The 27,367-nt window shown below is 46.5% G+C and overlaps 5 protein-coding genes across 5 annotated transcripts; 2 read left to right on the forward strand and 3 right to left on the reverse strand.

Annotated features, from left to right (window-relative positions):
* Window positions 1-7,858: 7,858 nt before the first annotated feature.
* On the forward strand, window positions 7,859-9,992 carry GL218_01918 (uncharacterized protein; the record flags this gene model as incomplete). The annotated part of the gene is made up of 2 exons (XM_033578404.1): window positions 7,859-9,072; window positions 9,125-9,992. 2 exons carry the CDS (start codon window positions 7,859-7,861, stop codon window positions 9,990-9,992), a joined length of 2,082 nt encoding a protein of 693 aa, XP_033438033.1.
* A 3,234-nt stretch (window positions 9,993-13,226) lies between these two features.
* Window positions 13,227-15,079, forward strand: GL218_01919 (Ammonium transporter MEP3; the record flags this gene model as incomplete). Its single annotated transcript, XM_033578405.1, has 4 exons — window positions 13,227-13,308; window positions 13,411-13,742; window positions 13,857-14,448; window positions 14,502-15,079. The coding sequence occupies 4 exons, from the start codon at window positions 13,227-13,229 to the stop codon at window positions 15,077-15,079; spliced, it is 1,584 nt and encodes a 527-aa protein (XP_033438032.1).
* Window positions 15,080-16,503: 1,424 nt separating this feature from the next.
* On the reverse strand, window positions 16,504-19,930 carry GL218_01920 (Valine-tRNA ligase, mitochondrial; the record flags this gene model as incomplete). The annotated part of the gene is made up of 3 exons (XM_033578406.1): window positions 16,504-16,910; window positions 16,967-19,158; window positions 19,215-19,930. 3 exons carry the CDS (start codon window positions 19,928-19,930, stop codon window positions 16,504-16,506), a joined length of 3,315 nt encoding a protein of 1,104 aa, XP_033439085.1.
* Window positions 19,931-20,615: 685 nt separating this feature from the next.
* Window positions 20,616-21,650, reverse strand: GL218_01921 (uncharacterized protein; the record flags this gene model as incomplete). The annotated part of the gene is made up of 1 exon (XM_033578407.1): window positions 20,616-21,650. One exon carries the CDS (start codon window positions 21,648-21,650, stop codon window positions 20,616-20,618), a length of 1,035 nt encoding a protein of 344 aa, XP_033439086.1.
* Window positions 21,651-22,585: 935 nt separating this feature from the next.
* Window positions 22,586-24,286, reverse strand: GL218_01922 (Eburicol 14-alpha-demethylase; the record flags this gene model as incomplete). The annotated part of the gene is made up of 3 exons (XM_033578408.1): window positions 22,586-23,719; window positions 23,776-23,973; window positions 24,041-24,286. The coding sequence occupies 3 exons, from the start codon at window positions 24,284-24,286 to the stop codon at window positions 22,586-22,588; spliced, it is 1,578 nt and encodes a 525-aa protein (XP_033439087.1).
* Window positions 24,287-27,367: the final 3,081 nt, after the last annotated feature.

The raw sequence follows: 27,367 nt of genomic DNA on the forward strand, positions 1-27,367 counted from the left end.
TATACGTTATATATGATATATTTCGTTAGTTATATGATAAAAATATGACTTATATGACTTATATGATAACTTATATGATTTATATGATTTATACTGGGTATGTACCTATGATATAATATTTCGTGCGACGTCAAAGAACCACACCCGCAAAGCCACCTTCTGCCGCCTTCTAAAGTTCTGCCACCGGCTGCTTGGTTTCATTATCCGCGGGATGCCAAGACGCTTCAGCCACAGTACTTAATTAACAACCTGGTTCTCATCATAGTTATATTGCATTACGACTAACTCACGTGGTTTAGTGGCCGCCATTATTCCTACATTCGATGTTGCTTCTACATTTTTAAGTACCTAACACCGTACACTTTACTTAGACTTCGAGGCTTAAGAGGCGTGCTTGAAAGAACATTTGTTGTTTTCCCCCATACACATATATCAATCAACCAACGAACGTGCGGATAGAAAGCCACCTCGTCAGTCTAAGACTCTTAAGATTTTTTATATCGATACTTTACCGACTGTCCGCTGTTTCTCAAAGAGGCGGTCGGGATTTGAGATTGGGGGTTGTTTCTAAGGCCTGGACCGTAATGATGATCAGCGAAAAAGAAAGCATGCAAACAGAAGGGTAAGGTCTGGACTCAAATCTATCACTTACTATGTGTGACCCACGCACGTTATACCCACGTCAGGATGTTGTCAGCTCACCCACAAAGGTCAAGCCTCCGGCTGTAGACGTTGACCATAGCGTCCGGGGAGCACGATCACTGGATCGGGGCAGACGGAAATGGCGGCCGGCACCTCATTTGGTGCCATTAATTCGCCTCAGCACTAAAAGGGGCACTATCATATCTCATAAAACACTTAGAAATCGTTGAGGAAAAAGTTGGAGGGGTAGTGGAATTAGTAAAAGAAAAAAAAAGAAGACCGCTCTAGTCGGGTTCAGTTAAACTCGAGGATGATAAGTTCGTCTTCGCGGATGCGGAGTTCCAGCTATAGCTTGCTATACAGTTTGCCGCTTCTACAGTACCGTATTATAGCTGTTTATCTGAGAATCTCAGATCTCTTCAACGTACGATGGGCCACCTACGCAACGCCTATGGCACCCGAATTCCCAATGCTCTGAACACGGTGTTTTCGGATAGCTACGCCTTGGCCAGCATATCCAAATGTACAGGCATGGTACAAGATGGAGTATAAGTACATCTAGCACCGGTGTAGTAACGCCGGACGCCTCCGCGGGTACTGTAATGTGCCGCCGCTAGCAAGTACCTGGTTGCAGCAGACAAGCCAAGCACACCTCCAACATCTCTGCTAGGCATGTGCTTGCATCCGCCCTTCAGATCTGAGGCATGGGGTTAAGGCTAGCTGGGGCCAGGGCCAAGGAAGTGGGTATGGGTATGGGTACTTTTCTGCAAGGCCTTCTTGCATGGGGATTGGACGCTGCGACGGTCACCGGTACAGGGCTGCTAGCTTGCTGCAGAGGACGTACTGCTCTTCATGCACGAGTTAATCACTGTAACCTGTCGGGATGCAGAGTTTCCAATGTCTACCTACCGCCTACTGCATAGGCGAGGACAGCGGCAACCTGACGCCCTGCTGGCTGCTAGACACACCCACGTAACCCATAGACGAGCCAAGGATTGTTGTATCTCGTCGTCGGGGGCCACGACGCAAAGCCAACGAAAATGCACAATGAGGAGACGATAGGAAAATCGACACCTAAGCCCTGTTACAACACGACCGGTCAACGAAAAGACGACGATCTCAGCGGATTCGAAACGTGTCGATGAACACATGTGTTTTCCCGTATCCGATAAGAAAAAGGGCCTGGCCCGTTCGAAAAAAAGAAAAAAAAAAAAAGGGAGTGATCGAGATCAACACGATGCTTCTATCCAACCCTTTTTACTTTCTAGACGGTCCTCGACATAATTTAGGGTGGTGTGACACGAACTCGTGAACTGTGCGCAGTACTTGCAGTCGGGATTCCGGGTCATGCTACGGACGTATTAGAGACTGACTTAGAATTGTCGATCCTAGAAAAATCATGTTCTCGGAATGCGAGACGCGAGAGGCGCGGTTGGGTACAAAAAGTGACTAATGAGACCGCACCACGGGCCATTACCGTCGCGTGACTCGTTGAGAGTTGACGTAGAATGGTCCCATTTCGTGGGAACCAATTTTATTTCATTTTATTTTCGGCAATTTCTGCGTCGTGTCGAATCAAGTCAGTTAATCCTTCACATCCGCCGATGAGGTCTGATATAGGAAATGGAAAATGGTCAATAAAAGTAAAAGTTAGGTACCTACATATGTATGTAGGTACTATGTAAGAAGACAGGGGGGGACAGGGTTAAAGGAAGGGTAAGACTGCTTATTCGGCCTTACTGCCCAACCCATTTCCCATGTGGATGTCGATACACACACACGCATCTAGAACAGCCAAGAAGAACTTTTGAAGGGCGAGAGCACTTGGCTCAGAAGTACTACTCTTACACGGTCCTATACGAACAACTCGGAGTAGGATGCGTCCTAAAAGTCTTCGGCTAATGCTATCGGATAAACATGTGGTCAGTAAGTAGCCATATGTAACGATAGGTAGACGCCTTGTATGTCTGAACATACCTCATGTACGAACCCTGAAGGTATCTACATGATGTATGTAGGTAGGTGCCAGGTAAGTAGTAAGTTGACCTAAGGGAGGGTAGTACCCATTACCTGACATCTCTGATGTCGAATCGGTGGATTTTCTTTCTCATCCCGTTCTCCTATTGTCTGTCAACCCATGGTATTCGGCCTCTTCTTGACAGAACTAGATAGAACTCTACGGCATAATAGAAATATGCCATATCAGTCGATATGCATCGGAACGCTCCGGATATGCGCAGTCACATAATTACCAGCTATTCTTGCAATGCCCTCTTCCTTGGGGTCTTGATCCACAAGCGCTCCAATAGCTGCTCTGCAAATTTCGATTCTGAGAAAGCGACATAGAAATCCCCGTAGAGAGAGAGCAATCCTAGCAAACTGACGTCTTAGTAACTCTGGCCTGATTAGACCTACGTAAATCGTTAATCGATATGACCTAATTCGGATCGAGATGTCCATAGGAAAGTTGTCATGTCGCCTTTGCAACGCGCCAAATTACACTTGCTCTCGGGTCTTTCGAAACCAGATCATCGTAACTTGAAACTGGTTTCAAGTTGAACCAAACTTGAATATCATTGAGATATGATGTGTAAGCTATACAGCCCAGCCTCGGTAACTCGGCCTACAGGCGGCTATCGTGGGCTAGTGTTGAAGAGGAGAAGCTTCGTCCCCATACCCGTTTCCAGCTCTCAGCTCCCAGCTTTATGAGGACCTAGAATTACTTTCTCGAAAGGTAATGTAGAGTTTCGCTGAAGACTATTAACTTTTAAAGAATAGAAAGGTACTTTTGATATCTTGAGAGCGAAATATGACAATATGACAATATAGCTTGAGACTCCGCGAGGCCGGTTCTTGAGAAACCAAATCCGGGCCAGATTCTGTGGATGAGGGCGAGCAAGCATTCAACATAACCAAAGTAGGATGCGGACGAATCTTTATACCAACTAAATAGCGTCTTTCGGCGATGGGTGGAGATGATAGATGATAACGCGGGATTTAGCCATCGTCAGTTTGTGCGACAGTCCGATCTAGAATGTTGTCGTCCACTCCAACACTCAGGCCGTGTTACAGCGCCGCGGCAACGGGTCGGGTCGAACATAAGCACTAGCAGCCCGTTACATACTCAAATCTCGGTTATCCCGCGTGATCGGCGAAGTTCCCATCGTGTGGTTTAGGTTTGCGAACTGGTGGGTTGGCCTAACCCCTTAGCAACCAATGAACCTACCTATGCGAATCCGGATCTGGACCTTGTGATCCGCCACTACTACGACGATGGAGGGGGCTGTGGGGAGATCGCGCCGCCCTTGCATGATCTGATCTGATCTACACGGGCGAGGACGAGGCGAACCTCTCGCTACGTACTGGGAGGCAAAACTTTACAAAAGGCGTGGTAAAGGTACGTGTCTGACAAGCGAGGGCCGGCTGTATGGGTACGATGGCACATGATGTTCCCTTTGGAAATGACGTGTTGTTTTGGCCGACATTATGTAGATGGATGGTCAACATGCGCGCGCGCATACACATACACACATAAACAAGACAGCCCAGGAGAAGAGTTTCCGGAAATGACATCTCGCTCTTTCTATAGGTAACTAGGTAGTCACTATTAGTTTATAGTACTATGGTAGCGGGTATTTCAATTCGAGGGTAACCCCCTTTTTTTTCTCCATTCGGACACACACAGATAGGTATGAAGACACTATGACGTTTCCACGCTATACATACATGTCGTACACTCCCGGGATCGATGGGTTCGTAGATCGTAGATCTATCTATCTATCTATCGATCTCGGGCGGGCGAGTTGGGGTTCAGTGGCGAGGAGGGTAGGTAATACATACGTCCCCGGTTCGTGGGAGGCGGAGACGGAGACGCCGAGCGAGCTTGCTTACACGGACAGTACTTATTCTACGGCTTCGTGGTTCGGCCGCTGATATCCGGGTTAGAGTTTATGGGCGCTGTCTGACCGGCGGGGCGGTGGGAGTTGCACAGTGTTAGGTGGGATTCGTGGCTACGGCTGGGTTGTTGGTTGTTTGGGGAGGGTAGGTAGGGACGGAGAGATGGGACGGGACGGGACGGGACGGGACGGGACGGGGGGAGGGAGGGGAGGAAATGGGATAATTGACGAGTCATATGCGTTGATTATTTAGATGGAGGTTTTGCATTTGTGAGACCAGTTCGTGGTATATGTGTTTCCTGTCGGACGGACGTTGCTGCTGCTCTCCTGCTTCTGATGCCCATGCTGCATTATGTGATATTGCAGAACGTAGCCTTGTGCAGCGGATCGCAGATATGTTGCACACTACACCCCTGGATGTCGGGGACTGCGATCTGCGGTAGGTTATGTTGATTACTTTTTCTATGCCAGGGGATATGTAGGTAGGTAGGTAGTGACTGCAGGACGAAGACTCTTGTGTCTTCTGTCATTGCGGAACGAGGGTCGCTGTGAAGACCGTATTGTACGTGTGTTTATCGTCCTTGTAGTAGCACGCTATCCCAGCGAGAGTGGATATAGAACGGGAATTATGTCTTATGCTGTCTCTCGCTCGTCGGGTAACAGCTGAGTGCTACATGGGTTGCCGAGGGATTCCCTGGCCATCGGGGTTATCCCGGTGTTGCTAGTGATATACCAGATTTATGTGGGAGGACCGGTCGGTCGATGCTGGGGCCATAGAGGATGAGATTTGGTAAGCCCCAGCGGGGAGAGGTGGTGGATAATTGTATGTAGACTGGAGTGTTTGGCTTAGATACTACGGCTGTTGTGGGAATAATGGTAATTTAGGTACGTGATTAGGTCGCTACAGTCAATATCTTTTAGAGTCAAAGCACTACTTACATATGTTGGAAGTATTCTTAGAATGTAACCCGATAGGATAATGTAAGGTAATGATATTGAGAGTCGGGGGACTTGGTATATGGGCGGATCATATTAAGGGGTTGTCTACTTTACATAGGCGAAGCTCTATAGATGTAGATTCAAGAGTTACCCGGGACTTAAAAGAATGATCATAACCCCACAAGAGTCAACAATCAGACAGTTGTTTGCCATTCAGAGATGAGACGATATATTTGTCCTTGGCTTTGAGTACGAGATGCTTAACGATTAGGAGCTATGCTAGAAGGTAATATATCGGATTGGCGAGTAGTTAAATGATAGAATTCTCTTATTACTTACTACTACTACCTAATCATAGATAAAGACTTGGCTACCTGTATGTATATGTAAACAATGGGACCGTTTCGCTCATAGGGCAGCTTCAACCGATCGGGGTGACTGTGTCGTATGATTTACCCCTGAGCAGATCCACTAGGAGGTGCTTGGTTTTCTAAAACTTGGGATTAATTAGCCGGAGTGCCTACCTATCTATCAACTTAAACAGAATTCATTATTTAGGGTAGAATGATGCTGTAGAAGTACACTATGAGAGTGGCTCGTTAAGTATTTGTTGACTTCTAAATTATGCGGTAAAGGAGGATCTTGTCTCATGAGAATTGCCTCGTCAGCATAACTGTCAAAAATTGTCACTCGAAGCCGTGGAGATATGAAGGAATAGTTTAACATATTAAGGTTTTTCAAAACTGGCATCCTCATTGCGATGGCTTGATCAATAAAAGGGTTTGTTTACGGAAGAGCCCCTATTTATATTTTATGAAATATTACCCTATCTTTACCACCTCATTGTAAATATCGCCAAATATTTTTAATCAAATTTCTACAATGCCAAGTCTTCACTTTGTACGTATTGGTAGTATCCGTGATACCTACATTCCCTGTGGTATCTATGTATTATACTACTTGCCTTACTGACCACCCCAATACTTTATCAGAACTACCTGTCATGAGACAATACGGCTACCCCCTTGGAGTAGCTATTATGTAGGACGTGTATATAAGGAAAGTGTCCTACCCCTTATCCTTAGAAGGGACACGAGTTGCAATAGTCACCAACACATCTACATACTGCTATATGTGTCCTTGGTCCCCGATTCTACTACGGATTACTTAGTTGTAATATTTCTATATTAGATCTTGAGGTGGCCTCGATTACGGTAGATGTAGTGGCAATACCTCTAACGTGAATCTTATTAGGATAGACATGGGAGGGTCAGGAAGAAGAATAATTCTAAATTCTCTACGACAAGTATGATATATGCATAAGAGAAGATATCTCAGACCGTGTGGGGTTTAAACATGTGACTATTCTGGTCTACTGTCCTCTTAAGATGTTACCTGAAAGCGCGTCTGCATTGTCTGATCTTTATTTATTAGGTATGTTTGTGTATATTCTAATAGTTGTATAATCCTGAAGTTGGGATACATAGGCTATGGCCTTACTTTAGAGAGTTACTGCAATATATTTATACCACTCCACTTGGTTATCATGACATTACAGTTAAACATAGAAGAATAACAAACACTCTTATTTATTGTTAAGAGCGGCCTAGTTATCGTTTGTAGATGATTCATTTTTATCATGTATAGTTAGTGTTTGTGGCGTGAATTCTTTATTGTGAAGTAACTACTCTAAGAATTAAAGTTAAGGATTAAGGAAAGTCTACCTATTATCTAGATTTTATAGTATTAGTTGAAGTTATACAACTTAGAAGCTACCCCTGAGAAAGAAAGAACTGACTCTTATTGGTGAGACGTCTAAGTCATCTTAAAGTACCAGTTACACCTTCTGTAAGCACGGACCACAACACTGTGACCCACCGTCATCCCACTAGTCGGAGCTATGTAAGTGGCGGGGTAAATGTTGGCGATCCCTTAAAGTTGTTTTAGTCAACTACGAGCTTCGCAGCTTCACCCTTCACCTATCGTTATCAACTTTAATTCATGTTGGTCTCCACCGCCATGCGTCAGGCATGTGCATATTATTATGACTTCCAGAAGTTACGACGCCTTTCAAGACTAAAGAGTCTCCAACTACAATAATTACCAGGTATCTGCAATATACCTGCAAATATACCCGCACTAATTAATCCGAGCCTCTCCCATCATCTTTCCTTAGCACTCAAATCCACTGATAAGCACTGGTAGCCCCTAACAATCTGTGATGATATGGCGAAGGACACGAGCTCCGTTGGGGGGGAGCTCCAAGTGAGCAAATGCTACTGCGAGACCGGTCGCAAGAGAGTAAGCATCTCGTCCAGCTTACTTTATAAATATTTGAATATTCCTGCTGACCTTGTTGTCTTTGGTAGCATCGCATCTCTATGTCAATACAGATACCCTTCGAGGCTAATCACCCCGCAGGAGAAATTAACCTGAATAACGATGTGGACGAACAAAGTATCGACGATACCAGCGATTCTGACGAAGCCATCGAAGATGACGATGTTCATATACTTGACAACGAGAATGCTTTTGAGGGTGTAACGCAAATGGATTTGGAAGATGATATAGCCTTTATAGAGGCTTTAGAGCCTAACGAACCAGACGATTTATCCACGGATGGGCTCTTCGACCCTGGAATGGATGATTTTGATGACTTTACCGACCAGGAACCTACTACGGAGCCGGATGGCACAGTAGAAGAAGAAGGACCACCGCGGATTGCAACATGGAGGTTGAACCTTACGGCACTATCACAAGTCTACAATATCTACATGGTAGCATACACAGACAAGATATATGTCTCCCGGCCCCGCAGCTGCATTACGAACTCCTTGCCTGCAGAGCCTGACCTCATCTTACAACCTCAGCCTAGCGCTATGGGTATTGAAGTCGGCGGGTACCTGGATAACATCTTTCCGCATCAGGTAAATCATCTGGTCATTGGTGATCTCGGCGATGAGGAAATTCTACTGCTTGCCTACGACGATGGCGATGTTATCGGATACTACACTCGGTCTATTGAGAATGAGCTGCTGCGCCGTGAGAGGGACGGCCGGGACATTGAAATCGTTCCCGAGCCCTTCTTTCACGAGAATGTCGGGAAAAGCGCTTGGGGGCTCGCAGTTCACAAGAACTCTCGCATTATAGCCGTCAGTTCCAACGCGCACAACGTCTGTGTTTTCGTCTTTGCCTTAACCGGGAAACATTATAGACATAATCCCGAAGTCGACTCAGTTGAATTCTTTAGGAACATCGCTAAGAATCTAAATGGTGATCCCTTGGAATCATCATACAGCAAGCCATTACCTGCTAAGGAGACTGGCTATGTGTCTTCGCTAGAAAAAGCAATCCGACGTCGAGATGCCAACTGGCGAATTATCCTAGACACTGGTCCAGGAGGAGCCAATATACCAAATGTTGCCTTTGGTAACGACAACAAGGGGGAAGCGGATAAGGTTGTAGCAATAGATATCGAGGGAAGGCTCTGGGTGATGGACATTTGGCACTTCAGCGGCCATCCTTTCGTCAAGATCGAGGACCTCTATTCCGCTCGCTCGCGGAGTGTGAGGTTTCACTATGACAGTTTCCGCAAGTTAGTTCGCCCCGTGTTGCTATACCATGATGAAAATGCTAACAGAAGTCAGGCCTCGGGGTTGGGGTGTTCTCGTTCTCCCCGAAAGCAGCTTCCTCCCGGCAGCTGATTATAAGGATTCTCTAGGCCTAGAAAAAGATAATATTAGATTTATTTCCCACGAGAGAATTGGAAATTGGTTTGATATCAGCAAGGCCATCAAAAACGTGAAAAACAATTCATGGATACACCCGTGGGTGAGATGGGATAAAACCTCGCGATTTTCGTTCAACCCTGTTGAGCACAGGGGTGTACCACCTGGGGGTTCATGGTTTGAATTCGACCACAGGATGAAGGTCCCCGACTCAAGCGCTGCGCAGGAGTTTCGGTCCGGGAAAACCGACTCTGGATATATTGAGGAACCCAAGACTATTCTCACGGATGGAAGCAGTATTCTACGAACATACGAGGTCGATCTTGAGCTTCGCAGTTTTGAGGAGGGTGGTATAGGTATAATGTTTGAGAAAGCCATCGACCAGTCTCGACCTCCGCATGCAGTGACTCCAGCGATGAGAATATCTCACGAACGCCTAGCGAATCTCATACACGTCCCGGAATTGTCGCTAGTCGTAGCCGGCTCATTGTGCGGGCGAGTGGCGCTTGTCACTTTGACGCGCCCCCCAAAGCAGTTCCTATTCAAACGAGGCTTCAAGGTTGAGGCCGTCCTACCCCTTAAACGGGATGAAGACAACGAGATGCGGCCTATCTGCCCCTTGTTAGGGGTGGCCGTCGGGCCAGTGCCGTTCTCCGGAAATGTAGAACGAGCAACCGGGCCTGTTGACCGAAGACGATACCGCATCATGCTTCAGTACTACGACCTTAGAATTCTCAGTTATGAAATATCTCGAAACTCATTAACAGACCCCCTCTCCATCGTATGAGGGTCTCGAATTTCTTTCTCTTTTGTACAAAATCATGTTCAAGATACCCAGGGTTTCGTGGGATGTTTTCGAATCGAGGCTGGGCGGAACCAGCAGGCGTTTAGGTTGCATAAGGACAAGGGAGGAGGGGGGAGGCTCTTGAATCATTTGTCATGTTGCATGGCGTTCCCGCGAAGGATTGGCAGAGGAATCAAAAAGGCAACAAACTGAAGCAGATTGGCATGAATGAGGCTTGACTTGCTTAGCTTAGCTTTTCAGCTACTGTGTGGCTAGATGTATACTACGAAATACCGCGACGGCTAACCCGTGGGGGAACCAAACCAGCCAGACAGGGATTGGTTTCTAGAAAAAGCCACCTGGACTAGGGTAATTCGAGATAACTGAATTTGGGCTCACGCTCGCTTTTTGAACAAGACTTTTACGTACCTAATCAAAATCATGTAGTGACTTACAAATTAAGTTTTACTAATAGATGGCATTCCAAAAGTGAATTGAGATTCGTATAATCAAGCATGGTAATGGCTAGGGTAACATATTTAAATAAATCGTGTTTTAATAGTATTTCTTCATTTTAAGAAACCTAATATTTTGTTTTATATTATAAATTACGACGGTTAATGATGTGCATGCGTAGTCTGAGGTACGTACCTATGTACACATATATCCAAATCAGATGCCAAGACGCGATTTCGTAGGGTAATGATAAATCAATAGAAAGCAGCAACTTCTGATTGGGCAATATATCAAAGATAAGGCTTGAGCTAGCCTTTCCCTTTAAAGTTAGAGTAATGCGGGTCACTTTATTTATTTCCGGGGATCTGTGGGGCGAATTTTGTCATTCGATAAGGTAAAACTTCCTGACTGACAAGACAGATACGCTCAATTCAGCTCTTCAGCCCAAACCTACTAATCTACTAATCTCCGGCAGCCTCATGCGTTTTCCTCGCTTCGTAACACGAGACTGTGAAACGATGCAGTACCATCGTAGGCGACTCGAGTAACACCGACGAACTTATACATAGTTATCTGATTGCTTGGATGTGACGATGCAGACGTTCTAGAAGGTTACCAAACATGGCGTTGGACTGAGAAAGTTAGCAGTGGGCATTTCAAGCATCGATGGTCCATGGCCTGACATCATCTACGTAAATACATAAATGGTACCCCGAGCCGGAAATTGTTAACGCGGTACCTAAAGTCTCAATTAAGCAATTGGACCTAATGTCGATCCCGCCACTAGTGGTCCCCTGTCTCTGAGAAGTTCTTCCGGAAAAGAGATTGAGGACTGCGAGATTCTAGTAAGGAAGAAGGAGAAGAAGAAGAAAAAAATACCTCGTTTAACGAGCGCGGGATGCGTAATCCATTTGAGTTAAGCTTGTTTCCGCAGGTAATTAGCTCAGCAGTTAACATTGGCTTACATGTAAAGGGATTACGAAGACGTTTAGTTACGCGAAATGGAATCGGTTGCGAATGTTTCAAAGAACTTGCGGCTACTTATTTTAAGTTTTGACAGTGTCGAGACGAGATGGGAAGTACCTCATTATTTTCCCCCTTGTCAATCCCCTCCCCCCCCCCAGTTATGTAGACGGGCTTGTTCCGATCTCAGCCCCATCGCGCGACTCATCCACGATACAGCAGAGATAGGAATTGTTCGGGCTGAAAGCTGACGCTCCCATTCGTCTGCTTCGAGGGCGTTGCAAATGGTTTGCAGGGTAGCGGACAAACTATTTCGTAACAGATACTCCCGTCCCACGCGATCTAGAGGCTCGAGCTTCTGGCTTAGCCACTATGTAGAGCCTAAGGGACCCTTGGACTTGGGTTTGACGACAACAACAACAACAGGTGAGAGAAGAATATCGATTTCGTGGACTTTTATATCGTAAGGTCGCTCTGGATAGAGGATATGAGATATATATCCATGGTCTCGTCTTACCTATACAATGCGGAAAGTTAACATCACCACTCGGGTCTTTTAGCCAAGGCAACTGGGGCGTCTTAGTCAACGTCCAGTAACAAGCCCCTGAATGCTGCGGCTGCCGAGTACATAACTCCACGCACCCCATATTATCGAAATATATCTAGAACAAGAGAAGGACGACGCCATAAGCAGCAATAGCTAAAGTGGGTATAGTAGGAATTTCTCGGAGATCTAGTTGTAGCATAGGTACGCAACGTTGATCTCCAGCTAAGAAGACTTTACTAACCTCCCAGCTGATATGAAACAGATCTGGTCCCAACCGGATGGAAATGTAAGCCTAAGGGATTGATGAGATGGGGATTGGGATAGGTACCCACGAGTAGGTATGTATTACCGACAGATGTTACTGTGATATTTACAACCACATGTCAACGCAATATATTAGATATAGGCCTTTCTTGCGTAGTTACACTATTTATTAACTATCTAAGGTAAGGATTTAACTAGTATTAATTACTTCTATTCCCTTCTTCGTCATGAGGCTACAACTATAGTCTCTGAATAAAGGGTCACCTCTTTAACTCGCCCTGGACCAGCGATGTCGCTCAAATAACGACGCCTTTCGCATAGCCGGAACTAGTAATAATTCACATGTACGGATTTACAAAGTATCTACCTAATATGCTCCACGGGCTACATGCTCCCCGTAAATACGGAAGTACATGCGTGTAAGCCTCTAGTGGAGTTACCTCAGGTACATGGGGGTTTCCCATCTTAAAACCCTTACAAGCTTCTAGGTACCCAGGCATCATTAGGGTTTGGGGTGCATCACCCCGGTACCTTCCAACTGCTCAATTACATACAGTTACAGGTAAGACCGAAACATCTGATTGGTCCGATAGTTATCTATCTTCCCAAATTTGGTTCCGTCTTTCTGTTAAGGTCTGGCCGAACGCTTAAAGTCTTGCTTTAAGTCTAAAAAACAAGAGTTCCACTTCGGGTCTGTCGCTTCTCATATATGTCGCCTCGATCCCATGCTGCATTGCATATGTTAACCGAGTCAGGTTCGTCGTCTTTTGGTTTTTGGTTTTTTTATAATACTTTTTTCCTTCTTTCGCCTCCTCTCTCTCTTCCTTAACTGACCGAGCCCCAAATCTACAAGGCTCTCGAACCTCCCTCCCGGTTATCACATATTTTACTTTTGGAGACCGGCTTGTAGACGTTACATAAGGGAAATTGACCCAAACGCACGGGCTATTCGTTTGTTTGTTTAACCCGCTGAACTTCGGAATTTCTTCAACTACTACCGACCCATCATGTCGTGGCAACCCTCCTACAATTGGACGGGTGCGCCCGCCGAGTTCGACGGCAGCAATCCCGAGACCGGCGGAGATTCTAGTATGTACAAACAAATCGCAATCACTAATTTCACCAGAAGAGAATCGAGAAGTAATGCGCGTATGAACAAACTGAAAAACTAACATACGATTCTTAAAATAGGCACCGAAAACTTGAACCAATGGTACCAATCAGGCGACCAGGCCTTCATCATCGTCTCGGCATGCATGGTCTTACTTATGGTACCCGGCATCGCGTTTCTGTACTCCGGCCTATCTCGAAGAAAGTCGGCCTTGTCTCTGATCTGGGTCGTCATGATGTCCTTCAGCGTCATCATCTTCCAGTGGTACTTCTGGGGTTACTCGCTGGCCTTCAGCTCGACGGCCACCAACGGTTTTATCGGCGACTTACATCACTTCGGTCTCATGAATACCCTCGCGAAGCCTTCGCCCGGATCACCGCTTATTCCTGAGCTGCTGTACTCTTTCTACCAGGTAAGTTTCTTACTAGCTGGAACGAATTGAGTTTCTAGTTTATTTTATTTTGGTTTATTTTTGTTTTTTATTAGGTTTGAGATTTAAAAATGCAATGACTAATATACCATCTAGATGATGTTCTGCGCTGTAACCGCAGCTCTCGTCATCGGCGCGGTCGCCGAGAGAGGTCGCATGCTTCCCGCTATGGTCTTCGTCTTCTTCTGGGCCACGCTCGTATATTGTCCCCTCGCCTGCTGGGTTTGGAATGTTAACGGTTGGGCCTTCAACTATGGTGTTCTTGACTATGCTGGAGGTGGGCCCGTCGAGATCGGCTCTGGTTTGTCTGCTCTTGCCTACTCGTGGGTTCTCGGCCGACGCCACGAGAAGATGATGCTCAACTTCCGACCTCACAATGTTTCCCTAGTCACGCTCGGCACCGTTTTCCTTTGGTTCGGCTGGCTCGGGTTTAACGGCGGTTCTGCATTTGGCGCTAACCTAAGGGCTACAATGGCATGCTGGAACTCTTGTCTGACGGCTACTTTTGCTGGTATGACGTGGTGCCTGCTCGATTTCCGTCTTGCGAGGAAATGGTCGATGGTTGGTTGGTGTTCCGGTGTCATCTCTGGCCTCGTTGCTGCTACGCCTGCGTCTGGTTTTATTCCTCCTTGGGCATCGATCATCCTAGGTGTTGTCACTGGTGTCTGCTGTAACTTTGGCACTAAAGGTACGTTAGATCGAAACCATTGTAACGATTTGTACTGACACGTTTGAAAATAGTCAAGTTCCTAGTCAGAATCGACGACTCTCTCGATGTATTCGCTGAACACGGTATCGGTGGTATTGTTGGTCTCATCTTCAACGCCTTCTTTAGTGCGAACTATATCATCGGCCTAGACGGTGTCAACAACGGCGTATTTCCCGGCGGTTGGATTGATCATCACTATGAACAATTATACATCCAGATCGCCTACATCGTCGCTGCATGCGCTTATTCGTTCGTCATGTCCGCCATCATTGCCAAGCTCATCGACCTCGTACCCGGTTTACACTTACGCGCTACGGAAGAGGCCGAGCTCCTAGGTATGGACGACGACCAACTCGGCGAATTTGCGTACGACTACGTCGAGGTGCGCCGAGATTTCCTAGCGTGGACCCCTGCCAAGGAAGAACCTACCGCGGACGGCCACAGAATTATCCCGCAGCACGGAATCGAAGAGCATCAGCACATGGCCAATACGAACGGCCTAGCTCTCGAGAAAGAGCAGGAGAAGCTAGGAGCCTCTGCCAGAGCCCCCGCTAAGGAGGCCGCTGCCGAAGATGCTGCTACGCAGGGCAGCAGGGGAAGCGGAGAATAAGCGTCTACTTCGTTTACTTCCACCTCGACTGTATTAAACCCCGGAGGACCATGGCCTATCATCATCATCGACCGCTGTTACTATTACACTACACTACACTATTTGGCATAAATTGCGCGTGTGTTATTACATAATACCCATCAGTTCTTTTCTCTCCTGTTATTTTATTTTTTCCCCTTTTTTTCATTTTTTATTATCCGTCTAAGTCGGAGTTCGTCGGACGTAAAAAAATAAAAATTCTGCCGGGAGGGGCGGGATGAATGATTTGTTTTCATCCTTGAAGGCATGGCGTCTAGGCGTTGCTATTACTGATGCTTCTCTGATATGAGAGACAAGGGGGAAGGGAGGGAAGATGTTTGCAAATGATGATTTGAGTTGAGTGAGAGAGTTAGGGCGGATGGATGCGATACGATGCGATGTATTGTGTGAGGGTGAGAGTGAGTGATGGCATGTTGGCTGGCTAGGTTAAATTAGGTACATAAGGTATATACTGTCCTACTTATACTACCAACAACCAATGCAAATTCATAAAACTTTTTATCATGAGCGGATTATAGTCTTTCGTGATGACTTCTGGTGTAGTGAAGTAAGTTGGTAAATGTGCTCGGTATGTTAGAACTAATAATATCGACATAAATGAACAAATACTGTCTGTAGTCGTTATTCCGCATATCTGCTTTCTTAACTCCCGCTTCCTCTTTAACTATCGCTCGATAAACTAGACTTATCTAACCTTTACATAAACACCCACTTCTACACCCAGGATATAACTAAACGTTCAACCTAACCCAACCTCCCCCCCCCCTCTCTCTCTATATATAATTTAACCAGTATATTTTCTCCAGAACCGCTTCCTTCCCATAGTCCGAACACCCACTCACTCACAGCACATGCCGATCTCGGCCGCCGCCGATGTTTAGCTTACCTAAATCGTACCTATTCTCCAGACCCCGTACGTGCCCGCCAGTCTAACTACGGGGGAAGGGGGGGAGGGAAGCTAAGTTAAATTAGCCTAGGGTACCAACTGCACGTCATGTTATATGCACTACATAGGTATGTATGATAACTAATAGATAGTAATAGAGCAAGTTTGAGTAAGGGGTATGCAGACGTATACTATTAAGACTACCTCCTATACACCGGATTAGTTAGTTTTTATCCTAGTTTACTTCCTTCGCATGCCTCACATAAGACATAGCAATAACAATTGCAATAGCGATAGCGATATCACCAAGATCACGACTATTTCATTAAAATTTCTTTGTTTCTTCCATTTGCCGTATCTCTCATCTTTATCACTACAAATCCGTAGCTTAACTCTCAACTACAATAAACCTCATCCTATCTCTTCTTTTCTCACATATCTTCCTCCCGCCCTGAGACACTCCCCCTAGACAATCTTCCTTGAAAATCCACGCATCCCTCTACTCCAGCTTTAACCCTTCAAACTGCTTGATCGTGCCCTCGAAGCCCTTGGCCTCGGATTCCAGATCAGCGAGTTTCTTCTTGTCCGCCTCTTGGAGGGCAGCCGCGACCTTCTGCTGGTAGTTGGTGTCGGCGAGGAGTTTCTGCTGTTTGCTAATGGCAGCGCGCGTCTTGTCGAGTTTCTTATTAGCCTTAGAGATCTCGTCGTCGATGTCTACGCGTCCCTTGACGTGTAAGAACACTGCCGCGGCGCTCGACACGGGGAACGCCACGCATCCGGTGGGACGAGCGTCTGATCCTGAGGTAACCTCGATTCCGGTCACGCCTTTGCCGCTGAGCGACTTTATGGATTGAACCTGCTCCACTGCGGTCTGGTGCGCCGTCTCGTCGTAGGTTTGGATGAAAACTGTAGGTATTTGTGTTAGTATAATATTAAGGAGGTAGTGAGTTCGAATAAGTTACCTTGAGCTTCGTCCTTTAGAGCGTATTCGGACATTAATGACCGGATACCCTTAGAGCAACCCAGAACGAGCTCGTAGGCAGCCTCGGCAGCCGGGTTATCTAGCTCTGGGTCGTACACGGGGTATCGAGCAAGCATGATTGATGGAGTTTCATCTCCAGGTCGGCGCGGAAGGCGTTGCCATAGCTCTTCTGTAAGGAAAGGCATAAAGGGGTGGATCAACCTCAGCGCGTTGTCCAGCGCAGTGTATAAAGTGTTAACAGCCGAGCGCTTCTCCTCTTCTGTTCCATCCTGTATGAGAGATTTCGAGTTTTCTATATACACATCACAAAGATGGTTGTACCAGTACTGATACACCGTCGACGTCGATCTATTGAAGTCCCGGTTCGCAACAGATTCGTTTATATCCTTGGCGGCGGCGTTCATCTTGTGTAGAATCCACTTCTCGGCAAGGGATTCCTTACCGGTAAGTTTCTCGGTCTTCTCGGGAACGAAATCCTGTTCTAACTTGCCGAGCACGAACTTCGTGGCCTGGTAAATCTTGTTACAGAATTTCCTGTAGCCGTGCATGACCTTGATATCGAAATTGATGTCTCCTCCGCCCGTCGTGTAGTTGACCATGCAAAATCGAAGTGCGTCAGCTCCGCATTGTGGTATACCTTCGGGGAAAGCGGTCTTCTGGTATTTCTTGGCCTTCTCGATCTCGCTAGGGTGGAGGTTTCCCATCGCCAGCTTTTCGTGGAGGGTTTCCAAGGGAATTCCGCTGATGACATCGAGAGGATCTATGACATTGCCTAAGGATTTAGACATCTTTCTTCCCTCCGAGTCTCGCACAAGTGAATGGCAGTAAACCTCGCGGAAAGGAATCTCTCCTACCATCTTAAGACCAAGCATAATCATTCTTGCAATCCAGAAGAACAAGATATCCCATCCGGTCTCGAGGACGCTAGTTGGGTATAGCGTCTCCAAGTCATGGGTCTTGTTTGGCCATCCAAGGGTTGAGAACGGCCATAATCCGGAAGAAAACCACGTGTCGAGCACATCCTCGTCGCGCTCCAACGTAAACTTCTTTCCTGATAGAGCCTTCTCAGCCTTCGCTCGTGCTTCTTCCTCTGTCCGCCCTGAGAACCACAACTTATCCTCCGCCCGATCACCTGCCTCTCCCTCGACGTTGGCGAAGTAGACGGGACATTGGTGTCCCCACCAGAGTTGACGCGAAAGACACCAATCATTGATATTCTCCATCCACCTATAATAGCTGTTTTCGGCCGTCTCGGGCTTGATCTTGATCTGACCATCTTTCACCACCTTGATTGCCTCGGCGGCTAGATCCTTCATCCTCATCCACCACTGGGGCTTCATGATCGGTTCGATTACATCCTTGGACTTCTCGCAGAGGGGCACCTTCATCGGGTTGTCCTTCTTATCTACGTACAATCCACGCTCCTTAAGAGCATCTTGGATAGCATACCTTACATCGAATCGCTTCTGGCCCTTGTAGGGACCGGCATTCTCGTTCATGAGACCATCGTCGGTCAAGATATTAATGAACTCTAAGTTGTGTCGCTGACCTAGCGCAAAATCGTTCGGGTCGTGAGCCGGAGTAATCTTGACGGCACCAGTACCGAATTCCTTGTCCACGTAGTCATCCGCTACAATTGGCATCAAGCGGCCCTCGATGAATGGGTGGACAGCCTTCTTGCCAACAAGGTGCTTATACCGTTCGTCATCGGGATGCACGGCGATACCTGTATCACCTAGTAATGTCTCTGGACGTGTCGTAGCAACCTCGATCGTCTCATTTGAGCCTTCAATGGGATATTTGAAGTGGACAATAATTCCAAACTCAACCTTCTTATCGTATCCAGGTACGTCAAGGAGCGTTCGTCCGGTTAACTCCTTATTGATGACCTCCAAGTTAGAGAGTGCCGTGTTTAGTTGGGTGCACCAATTGACAAGGCGGTTCGCGCGGTAGATGGTCCCCTCTTCGTGAAGCTTGACGAAAGTCTCTGTCACAGCCGCGCTTAGGTTCTTATCCATAGTAAAGGCCTCCCTGCTCCAATCGGTCGAGCCACCCATCTTACGTTGCGCGTTATTGATTCGCTTATGGTAATCCTCTTTCCACTCCCATACGGTTTCCACAAACTTTTTCCTGCCTAAGTCATGACGGGTCTTGCCTTGCCGCCTCCATAACCTAGAAAGCAGTCAGTATACGTACCTACAAAAGAGTGACAAGGTAATGGCACGAACATGTTCTCAACGACGCTCTGGGTGCTGATACCGGCATGGTCACATCCAGGTAGCCACAGCGTTGTCTTCCCGTGCATGCGGTTCCATCTGATCATAACGTCTTGAAGGGAATTGCCCAAAGCGTGACCCATGTGCAACGCTCCCGTTACGTTGGGAGGTGGTATGACGATGACAAAAGACCCTTCCTCCTTGACCTTTCCATCAGGGGCAAATTGGGGTTTGAAGAAACCTGACTTCTCCCACCACTCATACCAAGCACTCTCGACAGCAATTGGGTTATAGGCCTTTAATTGAGGGTCGTCGAGGGATCTAAGTCGCTTCTTCTCGCCGGCAGGGGTTTCCTCGACGTAAGGGGGAAGAGGCTCTTCTTCGACCTTCGGAGCTTTAGGCTTCTTGTCCTTTGCCTTAGCATTTGCGGCAGGGGCAGCTTGTGCGGCTTTAGCCTTCTTCTGCTCAAACTTGGCTGCCTTCTCAGCCTTCTTCCTCTCCTTTTCTAACTCCTTCTCAGTTTTGACCTTAGGTTCGGCCTTAGCTGAAGTCGAGGCAGCTCCGGCATCTTGACCCGAGGCGTGCACTCCAGCACTATCCGACTGTCCCGCAGCTTCTTTTACGGCGCCTTTAGTATCAGCGGCGACTGGAGGCGGTGCACCTTCGGCAACCTTGCTTGGGCCCTCGGATGCATCAATAGGGTTACCACGGGAACTATTTGTAGCCATGTTGGCGCGAGTGAAGTGAAAAGTTGATCTGTACAGCGGCCTGCGCACCCAGAGTGCTCTAAGAAATAACCTAGACAACTTGACGGTGTTGAATGGAGAATTAGGGGGAAATAATTCGTAGCATTGGAGTTGGTCAATACCTGGGTAGATATATAAGTCGACTCCCTTTAAAAATTTCTTGACTCATACAACTTTTGACTCACTAGAAAAAAGGTACGACTTTCGGAGGGGTAACTACCGCCAGATCGTGCCGCCAGATAGCATTATCGATAAGATATATAATATTTTGGCGGGGTGATCTTATATACTGTAAGATAGTCTTTAGTACCCCACAATATAACCTCTACATAGGTACCTATGTCCATATTCTCGCCTTATACAGAGTCATAATATGTTCCCAAAGACAATATCATAGGCCATGTTTACGAAACTGCGGGTTATACCTAACACAAGAATTATAATAAATCACACCATATTTCTTGACAAGCATTTCTTCCTTCGACCATAATCATATTGACACAACAATATTTAACACCCTCCGCTAATAATATAAGCCCGCTATGTCATACATCGTACATACTTCCACTCCCATCATCTCTACTCCCCCCTCCCAAGATCCTACCAGCATTAACTACCCCCCAACCTCTCCACCGTCTAGTTTACTTCCAATCCAGTCGATACCTACCTAAGTATTCCCAGCCGCAACATCCTCAGCGTTATTCATACCATCGTCATTTTTACCCTGCTGCAGCTTCTTCACCCTCTCCCTGCCAATCCACCCCAAAAACAGCGGCACATCCTTCCAAATGACCCCCGGCGCCGCCACATTCTGCACCCAAGCCGGCAGCACGCCTCCCGCATCACTCGCCGTCGCCATCAGCCACTCCACCTTCCTACCCCCATCCCCACCCCCATCCTCTATCCTCCGGATCCTCTCCACGCTCACGTAGCTAGCGATCTGCGCCCCCTTTTCCTTTGCCAGTTTACTCGCTTCCGACGTCCCGAAATCCGGTATGGGAATACTTACCACCAGAAACTCATCTTCTTCTTCTTCTCCGGTGGTGGCACCGGTAGTAGAGCTAGTAGCAGCAGCAGTCATCTGCAGCACGGGAAACGTCCGATCCTTCAACACCGGCTTCCCGATGCGATGCCGCATCTCCTCCACAATCAACCCGAACCGACCCCACGTCTGCCCTCCCTCCCTAGCCTCCGCGCCCCCGCAGTCCCACGCCAAAGCTTGATGCGCATCTAGACACGCGGGCGTAAACGCGCGCTCCGACTCGGCATGCTCGTCGCGGAAGCTACGCACGAACTCCCCCCAGGCCGCCGTTCCCTTCTCCGGCTTATCCACATGGACGCTGCGGCGGCAGCACCAAGTTTCCGGCCTAACATTCCCCTTCCCCTTACTCTTCTCCTTACTACCGCTACCGTCCCCCACAGCCACCGTCTCCAGCTCAGCAGCCGAGACCACGCGCTCCAAGACGTCGATTTTCGCCGCCGAGTCCGGATGCGCGTGGCTCCCCTTCAACTTCCAGACCTTGGGGTCCGCAGCGCCGCCTCCCGCCTTCGGCGCCGCCGAGTCGATGAAGGGGACGGCTTCCCGCAGGATTGCGGAGAGCAAGGGCGCCAGCTCGTCGGGCGACGCGGTAGCTGCGGGGAGCTGTTCGGCGCGGAGGCCCCGTAGGCGGACGAGGGGTCCTAGTGCGGCTGGTGATGGCATTGCGGTTTTGGCGTGATTAATAGGTGAGCTTGTGAAAAAACGAAGGTAAGATAAGTAACTAGTTGGTACCTAAACTACCAGGTAAATGAACGTGAAGTGAAAGATTCCGCCCGTCTCGGGTGAATGCTAGTAATGAGATGAAATTAACATATATATATATATAGTTAGTTATTGGTAAGAATGATATGTTATATTTAAACAGCTAGTTAGAACATATGTATGTAGGAAGAAAGGAAAAGTGCATGTAGGTAATAGGATAATCGTTTCAAGGGGCCAATGTTTCGATCTGGTACAGTAGGTGCATACCTACCTACATAACCCGAACAAGACATATGTACCGTCTTAGGCTGGAAATGATACAGAAACGAAAAAAAAAAGAAACAGTAATTATGAATTTAAATGTAGTTATTTAAGAATCACTACACGTTACTTTTGACGTATAATTTACAATTTATTAAGTATATTAACCAATGTCTGGAAGAAATCATCTCCGACGTAGTAAGTTGAGATGCTCGAGCTTTAGGCTAGCTGCGTCATCCGTATGCGGGGGCAAGGGTGCAAAGACAGACAAGCTTTTGGTTCCATGAACGTGGGTTTTCAGGTACCAGCTACGCTTCCCGTTCCGATCTGTTACCTATACATAAAATGTTAAAGAATACCTACATAGTAATACGATAAGGAGATGATTGGATCTAGGAAATTTAAACTTGTACTCTAACACGGGCCTATGATTTCATAAGAGTATATTATTATACTCATATCTGATTATTACTATTATTCTAGCTATTTGGTGTCTTTCTTTCATCTCATGCCCTTCTTGGGCTATCTCGGATCGTAGTCGTCATCCAGTTAAAAGGCTATATGTACAGGACTCTAGGTATTTAGGGGTGTTTAGTATAACTCGTTTCCTACTTCCCGATTCCAAAGTTTCCCCTTTAAGCATTTCGCTTCTCCCAGAAAATATTAGCCGGCTCGATTGGCCGCGAGAATAAGGAAGCGTAATCGGTTCCAACGACCTTGTCGCTTCCGTCGACATTCCTGAACTTGAACAGACGAACAAGCTCGGCTGTGATCGTCTGCAGCTGGACGTTGGCAAACTGCTCACCGATGCAACGATGCCTTCCAGCACCGAACGGGAGGTAGGGTGAGTTGGCACCCTTGCTAACAAGTCCGTATCCATAATCTATCTTCTCATCCTCTACATCGTTGCGGATCACTGTTGGTGCAATAGGCGAATCTTTGCTCCATCGTGTAGGCTCCCATCGGTCTGGGTCGGGGAAGAAAGTAGGGTCCGTAGCTGATACACCGCCGGCGGAGAGTAGGGTATGGCTGGTAGGGATGACAAATTTAGTTCCGGGGACTGGCATAGGGGACTTTACGGCGCGCATAATAGAGTGAATGGGCGCATGGAGTCTTAGTGTTTCCTTTACAATTGCCTGGTTCAGTGGGAGTTTCGCGAGATCCTCATATGCCAGCGGGGGTAGATCAGCACCGAGAGCCTCAACCTGTTCGCGGTACAAAGCCTCCATGATATCCGGGCGCGAAGCGAGACGTAGCATCATCCAAGAGCTTGTAGAAGACGAAGAATGCTGACCAGCCATAAGCAACGCAATCAACATGTGTGCAATCTCGTGGTCGGGAACCGGTCTGCCATCCTTGTAACTCGAGTTCATCAAATGCCACATCATATCCTGCGCATCGCTCTTGCCAGCTGCCCTGCGTTCCTTGATAGTATCCATATAGATCTTCGAGATGGTCCTCTGGGCGTTGTCGCGTCTCTTGTTCCAGGGTAAGGGAGCCCAGTGAAGCATGAAGTTGATAGGGGTGAATCCCATATCCAGGTCATGGTACAAGGAAGCCAGCGACTCGTCGAACTTGTTTCGGATCTCGCTGCCTTGAAGAGAGTGAGATGCGGTGAAGATGGTAATCTCGGCCATGTTCTTAGGAATGTTGACTACGCCTGATTTGCCCTTGAAATCGGGGCATCGCTTGACGTAGCTCGTTACCTCGTCGGCAATAATGGGGACGTACGACTGGAAGGCGGCCGTGGTAAGAGCGATTTTCATGAACTATCCCCCCTCATGTTAGTAAGGATTTCAACTCATAGAAACATTTGGTAGTTTACCTTCTTCTGCTCCATGAGCTTCGAGTTGGGGCAATCATAAACGACATCTTTTCCGAAGACAGGGGTAGTAAGAACGGTGTAGATGTCCTCAGCGCAAACATCCTTAACCTTTCCATTTAGGATGAAGTCGTTTCCGGCGGGACCAAGGTAAACAGTTGTCTTCTTTCCGAGGAGAATAAAGGTGAAGATGTCACCATACTATCGCGTCTGTTAGTACGCCAACTGACTCGCGGTGTACATAAAGGGGGTATTAGAGGAAACGTACCTTAGCTCGGTTTTCCCTAAAGAATCGAGGAGGGTCCATGCCATAGGTGATGGTACTCCCAACTAAGGGGAACCAGTGGAAAACGACCGGGGGCTCATTAGGATTTCTGAAGAGAATCTGTTGTAAAACGTTGAGGAAAACAGAGAAAAACAGAACGCCAGCGGCGATAACTCCAACTTGCGACGGTGTCGACAGTTGCGACATGTACTGGGACACAGGTCCCTGAATATCTTCTATAAGCCCCATTGCTAAAATAATGCGCGCGACTAACTCGGTCGACTGCACTCTTATTAGCTTATAGACTGTGAGAAGCTGGAATAAATGTTAGATAGGGAACATAGGAGGGAGTTTAATAAATACAAAAAATTGAGGGTCAAGGTAACAGACCCTTTTTGGTAAAAGACGGCAAGAGATTGGCCAATCGATAGGGGGTTAGACATCGGATCATGCATCTCCCATTTTAAGCTAATGCAAAGAGGTACGATGATACTTCGTATTCGCATTCGTGCTATGTAAAGTTAATTTCACGTAACACGTACCTATGTACACGTGTAGATTTTTTGCTTAATAAGTGAATACTACGCGTAAAAAGATTGCAAATGTTGACTTGTGAATGGTCCATTTGCCAAATCCATTGCCAAATAAGGAATATCGGACATCACAGATCTTACACCGCCACCACTACCGAAACTACACCAACATCGCAATTACATATGAGCCGCTGGGTCACGAAAAGTTGGTAAACCTACTGATGGTACGTACGATCAGTCTATAGAGCATGACAATGATACGATTTAGTATTAGAGTCGACTCGATTTGACTCGATATGGCTTGGCGAGCTTATTTCAACGAAAATATTTCAACCCCTATTTAGTAGAGATTGTTAGATCGTAAACATTTATAGGTTATATCTAGGAGCGATTACTCTCCTAGTAACTTAGTATGTTACATGTGCAGCACGCCATGATATCTTTTTACTTTGCAGTATGTGTTAGCCTCCATAGCCACTTTTACGCATAGACATGATATTTTTTATTCTATCTGAATTCTATCTGTATTCTATTTGTAGTAAGATTCATCATTATCGATTGTCGGGGACTTATCTTATCAGAGATTAAAGAACAGATTGTGGACCAAGGATCTGAACAAATTTAGCTGCTTAGGGATTAATCTGTCTGATAAGATAAAATTTTTGGTATTAAAGATCAAAGCAATATAAAAATTTTATAAATTTTCAATTTCAAGACTAGGCGTATAGATCACCCATGAGACATGGATATATTATATTGAATATATACCTGGGCACATGAGCTGCTTAGCCGGGTATTATCACGGTAACTTTGCGCCAGTATCATATCCAAAGCAGGATTATCAAGTCGTACAGACTTGTACTACAAAACTCCGTAAACCAGAAGCACGAAACAATGTAGAGTAACACAAATGACGTAGGGCACCAGCAAGGTAAGGGGATGATGAGAGATACCATCCACTTATAACACAATAGAAATAATCACTAGTTACAACACCCCCAAACCACACCCTTCTTCTTCCTCACCCCGCGTGCCCAGCACACAAAAGCAACGAAAAAAAAAAAGAAAGAAAAAACACAGCCTGTCAGACGTCCACCACCGCCCACCCCGACCACGCGCCCAAAGGCAAGACCGCAGATCCGGGGTCGAGATCATCACCACTCTCTATACAGCCACCTCTCTCTCTCGCGAGGAAGAGCAGCCGCCGCCTTGCGCAGGCAGATCGAAAGTAAAGGAGCCAAGAAGACACAGACGTGCCTTGATGCTCCCACCTAAAAAAGGAAATTTCACTCTAGGGCGGCGGGGATAACCAATTCATCAACCAGGGTGGGATCTGTAGCTCCTGTAGGGAACACAGAGTGGGACGAATACTATAGAAATGATTCTCTGAAGTACTGTTTGTTTGGTTAGTATGGCTTGTTGCTTGAGGGGTTGGGTAGGTAGGTAGGTAGGTAAGTAGGTATAGGTAGGGGAGATGGGAGAGACTCACTTGTCGACATGAAGAAGAAAAGGAAAAGAAAAAATTTACAAAAGGCGACTGGACGCTGTAGATATTTATGTCTGTGGTCCTGGGCTAACGGCGGGCGGTGTGTGGTTCTGCCGCAGGTGAAGTTTGCTGCGCTAGTCACTAGGTGATGAGGTTTCCATGCCAGCGGCAGCTGTCTTTTTTTTTTTTTTTTTTTTCGGGCGGGTCTTTGGGAAGGCTGGATGTGTGTTTCCTAGGTGACAGGCCAGGAACTAATGAGTACCTCTTAACCTACGTAAGGTTAGGTAGATAGGTGAGTTTGCTCAGGACCTATGGAGTCACGGTGTGCGGTATGCTATCTTGCTAGCGTTGTGTTTTTCGACACGATGCTTCTTGTTCTTATGAGATACTGTAGGTAGGTATATACCTTGACGAATTCTACAGACTTGATGGTCAAACCATATGTAGTATCTATCTAGGTAAGTATCTAGGTTCAAGTAACTATCGAGATGATGAGTTCGTCGAGCAGTAATGAGATATCCAGTTATAACATCAGCCTGGAGACATCCTAGTTAAAACGTCCCTCTTCATATTTAAGAGGTCTCTAAATAGTTTCTTCTAACTTACTATATCAACATATATCTTTTACTCCGTCTTACTTAGTACTTAAATCATCAGTCCAGAACACCTATCACACTCTTTAAATCACTATCTCGAAAATACAACTAAGAAAAGACGATATATTCTCTGCCCCGTTTGTAAAAAACGTTTACAACGACTCTGTATAACACTTATATCGATGGTAGCATTTATATAAGGGGAGTGATAGGGTCCCACGAAAGCAGAGCCTTCGGAAAGTGATATAGCGATGACTTAGTTTGGATTTAGTTACAAGTAGTTAAACCATCTATATAAGCATCGTACCTAGTAATGATAGTTCCGAGTCCTATAGCTAATCAACGTCTTAGTTATTTTTTTCTTGATAGAGACCTTATCCTATCAACGACAGTAGCCATGAAGGTTTTCAATAGTTATCATAAAAGTGCTTTCGAGTAACTTCTAACAAGTTCAACTAGTTAGCAATAATAAACATAACTCTCGATTCACCGTTACAAGACTCATTCACATATGTTTCCGCATTTTACTACAAGAACACTCTCTGTCAGCCATAATACGATAGTAGACCTGTAAATGAAATAGTATTGATGCCAATCTGGCCATAAAGGGTTCGACACTCTGCCCTTCCCTTCCCTTCTTACCCCCTTCACCTTGCGGTAAGGAAACAAGCTCTACTCTCTACTCTGATATAATGCAACTATTTAATTTTCCACA

This window comes from Daldinia childiae (assembly GCF_008694065.1).
Source record: "Daldinia childiae strain JS-1345 chromosome Unknown Scaffold2, whole genome shotgun sequence".
In the NCBI taxonomy this organism is placed as follows: Eukaryota; Fungi; Ascomycota; class Sordariomycetes; order Xylariales; family Hypoxylaceae; genus Daldinia; species Daldinia childiae.